Source organism: Giraffa tippelskirchi, chromosome 1 (genome assembly GCF_054371585.1).
Source record: "Giraffa tippelskirchi isolate mGirTip1 chromosome 1, T2T-mGirTip1v1.2.pri, whole genome shotgun sequence".
NCBI classification, from domain to species: domain Eukaryota; kingdom Metazoa; phylum Chordata; class Mammalia; order Artiodactyla; family Giraffidae; genus Giraffa; species Giraffa tippelskirchi.
Genome location: NC_137275.1, coordinates 12,840,619 through 12,852,073, shown reverse-complemented (window position 1 = coordinate 12,852,073; position 11,455 = coordinate 12,840,619). Strand labels below are relative to the sequence as shown.

At 46.1% G+C, this 11,455-nt stretch overlaps 1 protein-coding gene across 3 annotated transcripts in view; it reads right to left on the bottom strand.

Moving 5' to 3' along the window:
* The window catches only part of STK32B (serine/threonine kinase 32B), a 375,768-nt gene that overhangs the window by 264,687 nt on the left and 99,626 nt on the right, over positions 1 to 11,455 (bottom strand). For all 3 annotated transcript variants that reach the window (XM_081489937.1, XM_081489845.1, XM_081489748.1), the window contains exon 3: positions 692 to 843. In XM_081489937.1, coding sequence (XP_081346063.1) covers positions 692 to 843 — 152 coding nt within the window. The remainder of the gene's footprint in view (positions 1 to 691; positions 844 to 11,455) is intronic.

Here is an 11,455-nt window from a genome sequence, read left to right as displayed (position 1 = left end):
GAGACATGACAGATACACACTTGTCGCCAGTCTCTAGTATATGACATTTCCCCACAGAAATGCCCATCCGAGGCATTTGGTAGGAGGAAGCTGGGAAAACTGGGAGGTGGAAGTTTCAGAAAGAGGAGACTTCACAGGCAAAGGCACAGAGGCAGGGAAATCTAGGACACAAAGCAGAGACAAGAGCCACCAGTGCAATGGAGAGAGTTTCAGAACATGGATGGAACTGGGCCCTGTGGGCCAGATTTAGAAGTTGGAATTTAGCGTATCCACACCGGGCAGCCATCCAGAGTAGAGTAAAACATCAGCTCCTAGAAGTCCTTCTTGCCGTCAACATCGTGGGAGTGATTTTCGATAAATTACCTTAGAAGACTCCCACTTGACATCCTCTTAAAACATTTTACCTGTCTTCTCAAGCATACAACAACCTTCTCTTCTAAATCAATTTCAATTCCGATTCACCAGGTAAGAGAATAGAATCAAAATTAAGCATGTGCTTAATGATTTCATCAGAAAATGTACTCTACACAATAGTCATTGGAAAGCATACTCAGCGAAATATTCAAAAGAACATCTGAACCCAGAAAATTCCATTTCCTCTCTGAACAACGCGGGATTCCTGCTGCAGAGCCGTGCTTGCGTTTGGCTGCACCGTAAGGCGTTCACAGCAGTCCTGGAGGGACTCACTCACCAAAGATTGACCAGGAAAGGATGCTCCAGGCCCTGCATGATCTGGAGTTCCCGGAAGACGTTCCGCACCTCGTCCCTCTCGATGCACTTCTGCTTGTTCATGTACTTCATCGCGTACATTTTCTTGGTGTCTCGCTTCTGCACAATGCACACCTGAGTGACAGCCAAAGGGGAGAACGTTCAGACCAACATTTCAAAGGAACAAAAAGGGCAGCCCCTCACTGCCTCCCCACTCCCGGTTCAAGGCTCGGTTCTGAAATCCCAGTGAGGGAGCAGCACTGGCTGTGCCACAGCCCCTCCATATTGGCACCATGGAAGAGCTGGAAAAGGTTCACCTGCTGATCAAGTATTTACACTAAGTACTGTCCATATAGGGATTCCTTGGTGAATCCGCCTGCCAGTGCAGGAGACATGGGCTTGATCCTGATCTAGAAAGATCCCCTGGAGTGAAACTGAAAGTCGTTCAGTCCTGTCTGACTCTTTGCGACCTCATGGACTATACAGTCCAGGGAATTCTCCAGGACAGAATAATGGAGTGGGTAGCCTTTCCCTTCTCCAGGGGAGCTTCCCAACTCAGAGATCGAACCCAGGTCTCCCGTATTGCAGGCAGATTCTTTACCAGCTGAGCCATAAGGGAAGCCCAAGAATACCGGAGTGGGTAGCCTATCCCTTCCCCAGCGGATCTTCCCAACCCAGGAATCAAACCAGGGTCTCCTGCATTGCAGGCAAATTCTTTACCAACTGAGCTATCAGGGAAGCCCTCCCCTGGAGTAGGAAATGGCAACCCACTCCAGAATTCTTGCCTGGAGAACCCCATGGACAGAGAAGCCTGGTGGGCTACAGTCCGTGGAGTTGCAAAGTCAGACACAATTTAGTGGCTAAACAGCACAACCTCCTTCAACTGCAAGGAAACTGCAGCTGAGTGTGCTAATTAGAGTTCAACAAGCTTCTCAGTGTCAAATCCACAACAGTCTGACTTTGGAGCAACTCCCAACTCACAAGGGACTGCAGTGGGAGGGGGGACCTGCTGTCAGAGAAGACTGTCTGGAGGCGCTAATGCCAGAGGGGAATCATGAAAGGCTGGCAAGATGGCAAGGTCAAAACAAGAGACTTTCAAGGAAAAGGAAAGATATAAGGGAGGACATGGAGCCTTAGGACACCCAGCAAGGAGTATAGTGTCACTGGAAAAAATTAGCAGGAAGAACATGTACCGTGTTCCCAACATCCTGACGGGGTTTTGCCTTCCTGTCCCCAGGTTGCCACATCAAAGGACCATAGACTGGGGGGCTCAACACAGGAGATATTTACTGTCTCACAGTTCTGGAGGCCAGAAGCTCCAAATTAAAGTGCTGGCAGGGCCATACCCTCTGCAGGCTCTCAGAGAGAATCTTTCTTGGCCTCTTTTAAATTCTGAAGGTTGTTACCAATCCTGGATGCTCCTTGATAGCAGCTAAGTAAGTCAGTAAGTGTTAGTTGCTCAGTCGTGCCCGACTCTTTGCAACCCCATGGACTGCAGCCCACCAGGCTCCTCTGTCCATGAGATTTTCCAGGTCAGGATACTGGAATGGGTTGCCATTTCCTTCTCCAGGGGATCTTCCCAACCCAGGGATCGAACCTGGGTCTCCTGCACTGCAGGCAGACTCTTTACTGACTGAGCTATGAGGGAAGCCCTTGCTAGCAGCTACATCATGTAAATTTGGGTGTGGGGGTGACACTATTCAACTCAGCACAGTGACTACTCTTTATCACCCTCACTTGATAGATGAAGGAAGAGACGCACAAAAAGGTTTTAGACCTTCTTCACACCTTGGGACTCAAACTCAGGCTCCCTTCCCCTCCAGCTGGAGCGTTTCACCAACGATGCTCCTCCTGGGAAACAGGGCTGTGATAGACAACACCAGGGATGTGGTCGCTGGCCTAAGTTCAGGGTTTTCTCCAGGCAGCCCAAGTTGCTCTTCTATTGGAACTTGAGACCTTTTCAGCCCCAACAGGCTGTGAATCTGAGGCAGATACAAGATGGTGGGGAAAGGGCTTTCCTGGTGGCTCAGTGGTAAAGAATCCATCTGCCAAAGTAGGAGATCTGGGTTCGATCCTTGGCCCAGGAAGATCCCACATGCCATGGAGCATCTAAGTCTGTGTGCCAGAACTACTGAGCCTGTGCTCTAGAGCCCAGGAAAGGCAACAACTGAAGCCCCTACACTCCAGAGCTGGTGCTCGGCAACAGGAGAAGCCACAGCAATGAGAAGCATGTGCATCACAACTAGAGTATAGCCCCCACACGCTGCAACTAGGGAAAAGCCTGCACAGTAACAAAGACCCAGCAGAACCCATTAAAAAAAAAAAAAAAAAAAAGACGATGGGGAAAAGCCTGAATTCCAATTCCCACTTTGGTTCTTGCTGCCTTTCTGAGCTTCTGTGTCAGCATCTGTCTGAACTGAGTTATCAAAGCCCACCCTGCCCCACTGGGATGAAACTAAATGAGACGGAGGATGTGGGAGAGCCTGGCTGCATCTGGGGGACGATAAATGTCACCCGAATCTTAATGTCTTAAAGAGCACATTTCATGAAACCTCCAAATGGGTGTTTTTCCAGGCAGTACCATCAGCGGCATGAAGTTGCTGTTGTTCAGTTGCTCAGTCATGTCTGACTCTTTGTGACCCCATGGACTGTAGCACACCAGGGTTCCCTGGCCTTTGCCATCTCCTTGAGTTTGTTCAAACTCATGTCCATAGAGTCGGTGATGCCATCCAACCATCTCATCTTCTTGGTACCCCCTTCTCCTGCCTTCAATCTTTCCCAGCATCAGGGTCTTTTCTAATGAATCAGCTCTATGCATCAGTTGGCCAAAGTATAGGAGCTTCAACTGCAGCATCAGTCCTTCCAATGAATATTCAGGATTGATGTCCTTTAGGATTGACTGGTTTGATTTCCTTGCAGTCCAAGGGACTCTCAAGAGTCTTCTCCAGCACCACAGTCCAAAAGCATCAATTCTTCGGCATTCAGCCTTCTTTATGGTCCAACTCTCACATCCATACATGACTACTGGAAAAACCATTGCTTTGACTAGATGGACCTTTGACTATACGGCAAAGTAATGTCTCTGCTTTTTAATATGCTGTCGAGGTTGGTCATAGCTTTTCTTCCAAGGAGCAAGTGTCTTTTAATTTCACGGCTGCAGTCACCATCTGCAGTGATTTTGGAGCCCAAGAAAATAAAGGCTGTCACTGTTTCCCTTGTTTCCCCATCTATTTGTCATGAAGTGATGGGACTGGATGCCATGATCTTAGTTTTCTGAATGTTGAGTTTTAAGGCAGCTTTTCCACTGTCCTCTTTCACCTTCATCAAGAGGCTCTTTAGTGGCATGAGGTTGAAGGCCCACAAACTTTACCAACAAACTTAAAACTATAAAACCACAGGAGGCAAAGGTGTGCTATACAAAAGCCCTGTGGGGCCCTGGTTCACAGGGATCTGAGACCCTTCTACAGCCCTGAGATCCACATCTGCAGGCAGACACATGGTGGGCGGATCATTCTACTAATTAGGGTTTCCCATCTCTGTCACTCTTCATTTGTCTTCTCAGAAAAGGTGTGGAGAAGACACGACCTCAGGCAGGGCTAGGAACCCTGAAGTCCAGTCGGCTGCATCATCTCGAAAAGCTGAGGTCTGGGCAACACTCATATGAGAGGAAGACCCCTGTCCCCCCTACCCTGTCCCCAGCTCTGTTTGGTATGACTGATGGTGGGCAAAGCTGCTGAGAAATGGCTCTCACCTCCTGGGTGGGGGAAGGGGGGAAGCTGACACTCACTGCAGCTCAGAGACAACTCAGGAGCTGGGGGAGACTCTTCAAAATGGGATTCGAATTCCAGCTTTCAAAGCAGAGCTCACAAGATGCACAGGGCTTGGATGTCTGACTCTGCGTACCAGATAAGGAAGGGAGGTTGATATAGAATGTTGCCTGGAGGGGTTGAGCATCTCAGCCTCCTGGGCTCAGGACAGGTGTTCCAGAGGGAACGTCAGCCCTCCTCACCAATGGTCAGCTTTGCTCGTGTCCTGGGAAACTTCCAAACAGAGGAGGTGGGACCCAGGTGGCCCCAGCACTCCTCATCAGGGTAACACAGACCCCCTTCCACCAGAAACCACAATTAATGAGGCAGGGTATGTGCATTTTGGCCAGAGCTACTCCAGCTGCTGACTGGCAGTTAACATCCCTCATTAGTCTAATTCAGTTAGGAATTGATTTATCATTTATTAATTACAATTTATTGGGGCAAATAAATAAATGCTAGTGAGCATGGATTTCAGGCAATTTGCCGTAAGAAAGGCATGTGGCCAGCATACTGTGCATCAGAAATCTGGGAACTGATCCCAGTTTGGCAGAGAAGGGGGACTGATGTGTGTTCAGCATCCAGTAGTCCCCAGCGGACTACTCATTCACAGCACTGATGACCTCAGTCTGCAGCACCTCCAGAGGTCTGGGAGGGTCCTGGGATGGTGTATTTTGTAAAAAGCTTCCCAGAGGAATCTGACATGCAGGCCAGCTGAGAATCACTTTGCTGGATTCTTCAGGAGAGTCCTTGTCTTGCTGCATCCTCAGTGACCTTGATGGTCGGGACTGTGAACCACCCTCTTCAGCTCAGGCAAGCCCGGCTCTGGGAAAACAGATGACCCCAGAATCAGAGAAACCAGAGTGGTGCTGGGAACCCAGGACTGTGCAGGTGCAAAGGCTGGCGCTGCCCTTCAACGGACCAGCCTGGAGGCTCCTTCTTACATGACTCAGTTGACCTTTGTTGCGCTGCCCACCCCATCCTCAGCTTGAGTGCACTTAGCAAATCCTGTTGATTGATGTACAGCTGTAGTATAGCATTTAAAGACACTGGTTAAGATTGCAGGAGCAAGAATCTGGGGGGAAAAGAACTAAATTGGAGAAAAGTGAAAAAAAAAATCAGGACTAAATAAGGTCACTAAAGGGGAGTGGTCACGCTGGGTTCCATTGTTCAAATATCCTTATCTGACAAGAACATTGTCTTTGGCAGACAATGATTGTTAACTACCTAAATGCATCCTCTCCCTTCTTCCTTTATAATAGGACAATTTTCTTCAAGGAGGTAGTGTGATCTATTAAATACTCACTTGCAGCCAGAAGCAGTCATAGTTCTAACCAGTGAGATATTAGACTGTTTCTGACTTCTATGTTTGCTTTTTTTCTCCTTTCTCCTTTTTTTCTCCACTTTTATTCTCCTTTCTACCTTGAGCTTTCTACATAAAAGGGAATAGCTACAGATGGTTCCAATTTTCTCCTCTGCACCACTTTTATTCTCCTTTCTACCTGGAGCACATATGTAATGTCTGGAGCTGCAGCAGCCCCTTGTGATCATGAGGCTAAATGAGTCTCAGAGATATTGAAACTGTTACCATGGTGCCACCTACCTTCAAACTTCTTGTTATATGAGAAAATAAACCCTCTTTGTTTAAACCACTATAACAGCAGGTTTTCTCTTTCTCACTCCTGAGAACATCCTCATCTGATATACAAACTATACAATGATTTTTCATGGCACAGAAAGTCCATGTGGGCTGGGATCAATGGAACCTCATTAAAGTGATCAAAAGTTAGCTTTGTGAAAATACTCATTTGGATGAGTATTTCAGTCAATAAACATTTGATAAATGCCTGCCATGGTCCTGGCACTGTGCTAACCATGAAGATATGACATGGTTCTAAGAACTCAAGATTTGATGGGATAAACAAACAATACTCAAGAGTGAAAGATAAAGTCCCTCACTTCAGGTCACTGGGGCCCATATGGCATGACCTCAGTCCCCCTTTACTTCTACCTGTTACTCTCCTCCCAGCTCACTTTTTACCCTGGCCTCTAAGCCATTCCTGTCTACCATGCTTTTCCCCATATGTACAGTCTTGGTTCCTCACCTCCTTCAGGCTCTTTACCACCAGGTGCTTTTAGATAAAATTAATTTGTGATGAATTTAAACAAGTAGACTTTAAGTAAAGCAGATTGCTCTCCAAAATGTTAGTGGGCCTCACCCAATCAGTTGAAGGCATCAATAGAACAAAAGACCGACCTTCCCCAAAAAGACAGAATTCTGCAGCAGATGGCCTTTGGCCTTGCACAGCAATATCAGTAACTTCCTGGATCTCTAGCCTGACAGCCTATCCTGCAGATTTTGGACTTGCTAGTCTCCATCATGATGTGAGCTAATTACTTAAATAACTCTATCTCTATCTCTCTCTGTACACCTCTTATTAGCTCTGTCTTCCTGGAGAACGTTGACTAATACATATGGCAATGAATCAGCCAGGATCACAAGTCACCACCTAATTTCAACTTCTCCTGGGCCTGGGGAGCCACTGAGGCCACCAAGGCTGGGCATCTGGCTTTTCTTCACAGTCCACTAAAATGTAAGCACAGGAAGCTTGAACTGCATGGTACTTGATTCTAAAGTATTTGTCCCCAGTCAGCAGAAAAAGAGACAGCAGAATGGAGAGACATCCCTTGTCTGGGACATAGCCCCATGGTGTGTCCAGCTCCACTCTAAGCCGAACTGGCCTCTCCTTGGGATGCTAAGAAAACAGCGCACCCACCCCATGGACCCGTCATCTGTGAGTTCTGATCTGTATCAGGTGATGCTCACTTCTGTTCACCTGAGACACTGCACATCAGACATCACGGAGATAGATCGTGGTGAAAAACGAGGCAACAAATGTGAGGAGCAGAAGACAGATGGCCTTGCATGGCATGTTTAAAAGGTCGGTGTTGCAGGCTGAATTGTGTTTCCCCCACTCTGCATGGTGAAGCCTTAACCCCCAGTACCTCAGAATGTGAGGCATTTGGAGATACAGCCTTTAAAGAGGTAATTAAATTAAAATGAGGGCAGGCCCTGATCCAACTGGGCTGGTGTCCTCTGGCCTCCAGAACTGTGAGACAACCACTTCTGCGGTTCAAGCACCCAGGCTGTGGAATTTTGTCACATCCATGCAAGCAGGCCAATATGGTTGGCTTTTGTCCTGGGGACACTGGGGAGATACAGAAGGGTTTAAAAAGTGGATCCGAGCTATACAATTGTGAATGAATGAATAAAGGAAGTAACATACAAACATACAACATGGAAGATGCAGTGTTTGGGGGGAAGGGAATTGTTTTCTAACAACAGGGTGGAGAGGAGTGTGGAGGTAAGTCTAAGAGTGTTTTATAAATAATTTATTGCCACTGCTTACGCACATAGTTTCCCTCAGGAGTCATAAGGGATATTGCTTTGTCAGGAAATGCCAAAAGGAGTCATGGGGACAAGGGTCAAGGACCAGCCCTGTTACTTCTAAGCCCCTTATCCTGGAAATGTATTCTCTAGGGTGAATCAAGGTTGAGACCACTCTATAGACAGAAAAAGTCCTCGGGAAGCTCATCCAGAAGATGGGCCAGAACGTCATTGTGGGAAGATGGGAAATGCAAATGAGTAATGACGTCTGTTGTTAATAAACTGGTCAGTAATGGATCATTTGCTCTAGCCAAGCTTGAAAGCCATTTGCGAGTGAGCCTGCATTTCCTCTGATATTTAGCTCTTAATAAAGCAATCCATGGAAGCCAGCAAATTCCTCCAACCCGTGCCTCAAGCCAAACACGGACTAATTAATATGAAAAGAATAAGTGTGTGCGCGTGTTAGTCACTCAGTCCTGTCTGACTCTTTGCGACCCCATAGACTGTAGCCAGCTGGGCTCCTCTGTCCATGGGATTCTCCAGGCAAGGATACTGGAGTGGGTTGCCATGCCCTCCTCTAGGGGATCTTCCCAACTCAGGGATCCAACCCAGGTTCTCCTGCATTGCAGGCAGGTACTTTACCATCTGAGCCACCAGGGAAGCCCATGAAAGGAATAAACACTTCACTCAAAAGAAATGGATTCCACCCCTTATCAAAGATGCCTGCATGAACGATAAAAGGTGCCAGTCAAAGCATCATGTTAAAGAATTCTAAAACTAATTCTTCCATAAGAATGACAGCTCACTTCAAAAACACAGAGACATCTTGCCCAGAGTCTCCGGGTTGACCCAAATTCCAACTCAGCTCCGTCAGACTTGGAGGTGAAACTATCTAACCATTGTGCTATAAACTGATGAACTCTTGCCAGGTTCCGAAAAGAGCAAACATATGCGTCAGGCCCCCACTTACAGCAGGACGCAATGTTGGCTGGGCATCTTACACACATATGCCACCACTGCCCCACCACCAACTCTGGCCCTACCGCAGGACCTTTGCATCTGCTGCCCGCTTTGTCTGTGAAGTTCTTCCCCCTGAATCTCCACGTGGTCTGTTTCCTTCTCAGCAGTTAGGTCTTAGCTTAACTGTCTCCATCTCAGAGAGGCCTTCTCTGTTGTCCTCTCCTCCAAGGAAAGCTGTCCTACCTTCCCAGATCATAACATTATACATTTTCTGCAGAGCAATTATCATCACTGAAATCATGTTATGTACTGTTTGTGTATTTATCTTCCCTACCAAACCATCAACTCTGTGGCATCAGGGACCTCATTCATCTTGCTTGCCACACCCTCACAACTACCCGGACGAACACTGGGACAGAACAGCTGGCAGAAACATTTACTGTCTGACTCAAAATCCCGCTGTCCTTTCCACCCCTACTCCTATCCTAGAGGCCCAGCAACTTAAAAGATGAAAAAGATTCCAAAACGGTGTACATTTTTAAGGGAAAAAAAATATGCTGATCAGTCAAATGTTTCTGAACATTCAAACTGATAAAACAGATATATAAGATCAAATCTGTCAAAATTGCAAAATTGATTTGTTGCAGTCTGGGCAGTAAATTGGTTAGTCTGCTATTAATCAAATAGTTTTTCACACTATGAATTCACATGCAGATGTAAAAGTCGGGAATGTGGAACGAGACAGCTAATAACATGCTTGTGTGTGGAAATGATCGTCATTGCATAATAAGATAGTGTGGAGTCTGGAATTAGCATCTGTGCAACTCCTGCTCAGTTTTATCCAGAATCTGCCTTTGAGGGACATAAAAAGCTATTATCATATAACTATTCCACTTTCTGCTGTTTTATGTGCAGACTGCCTCTGGCTATTCCATGAATTTTAATTAACTCTCTGTTTATTTTGCTTCAGCCCTATGACTCTCTAAGCACAGGGCCCACTTGCTAATCCAAGAAAGACACTTTTGAAGTGAACTTCTCAGAAAGTTCTCCCAAAGGTATCTTCCTCCTTCCCTTGAAAATAATTAAGCCCTGTTGACTTCCAAGTTGACTCAGAGCAGAGCACTCCAGCCTGGACTCTCTCTGCTGGAGCAAAAGCAAAACATCCACTGGCTCCACCTTCCAAGGGGTCAAGAGGAACTTGTAAGGTGGGGAGAGTGAGCCTGGAGAGATAAGGTGGTAATTCAAGGGGTCTTTGTGAAAAATGAGAGTTTGCAGCAAGGGAGATGCAGAAATTCTCCTCAGGACTCTAACCCAGAGGCAGTCAGTATAAACAAGCCAACTAACTCTTATCAGTTAATTTGTTAATTATCAAGGTTTTCACTTATTTATATAATATTCATTCATTTAATTATATAGCATATATGTCAAATGCATCATACACACATTGTACATGTAAATAAATATTGTATGTGAATATAAATATATACACCGCTTAGTGTATATATATGCATATATGTGTGTATATATATACATGTATGTAGATATATATATACTGTACTGCTTTGTGGGCATACATATACATATATGAGTGTGTGTATGTATCTATACACTACGTGAATGGTGGATATGTATTGTTGTTTAGTTCCTCAGTCGTGTCCAACTCTTTTTCGACTCCAAGGACTGTGACCCGCCAGGCTCCTCTGTTCATGGGACTTTCCGGGCAAGAATACTAGAGTAGGTTGTCATTTCCTACTTACACATGTTCTAGGCAGAGTTGACTCATTGGAAAAGACCCTAATGCTGGGAAGGATTGGGGGCAGGAGGAGAAGGGGACGACAGAGGATGAGATGGTTGGACGGCATCATCGACTCGATGGACATGGGTTTGGGTAAACTCCGGGAGTTAGTGATGGACAGGAAGGCCTGGCATGCTGTGATTCATGGGGTCGCAGTCGGACACGACGGAGCAACTGAACTGAACTGAACTGAACTAGGCAGCATTTATTGAACCTTCCCCACCTGTTGGGCATGAGCCAGCTGCTGATGGGACTGACAGGTGAATATGACCAACCCTAACTTTTCAAGAATCTGATGGCTGAGGCAGATGAGCAATCTGAAGACCACCTCTAAGCAAGATGCGCTGTGAAGGATGGCAAGAGGAAGCTAAGAGAGTCAGGGCTTCCCCTGATCCCTCCAGGTGCCTACCCAAACGTTTCTAGAATCCACCACGTAAACCAGGGCCAAGATGACACGGAACGCATATGAAAAATGCCAGCCATATGCCAGGTCCAGGAATTGTACGGTCTCTGCCCCTTATTTTCACAGTAAACTTTGAAGATCACTCTGAGCATTCTTTCCTTCTTTTAAAGTCTTCATTTCAGAAAGGTATTTTTGTTCAATTCAATACAGAATTCTGGATTGATGGTTCTTCTCTATTATCACTTGAAAAATACTGCTCCACCATCTTTGGCTTGCATAGTTTCCATTTCCTAACACAGTGTGTCCTTTTGGCCCCTGGTTCATTTCAAGATTTTCTATTAATGGTTATAAGCTACATATTAATTTGATTATGATGATCTTTGATGATGTTTACC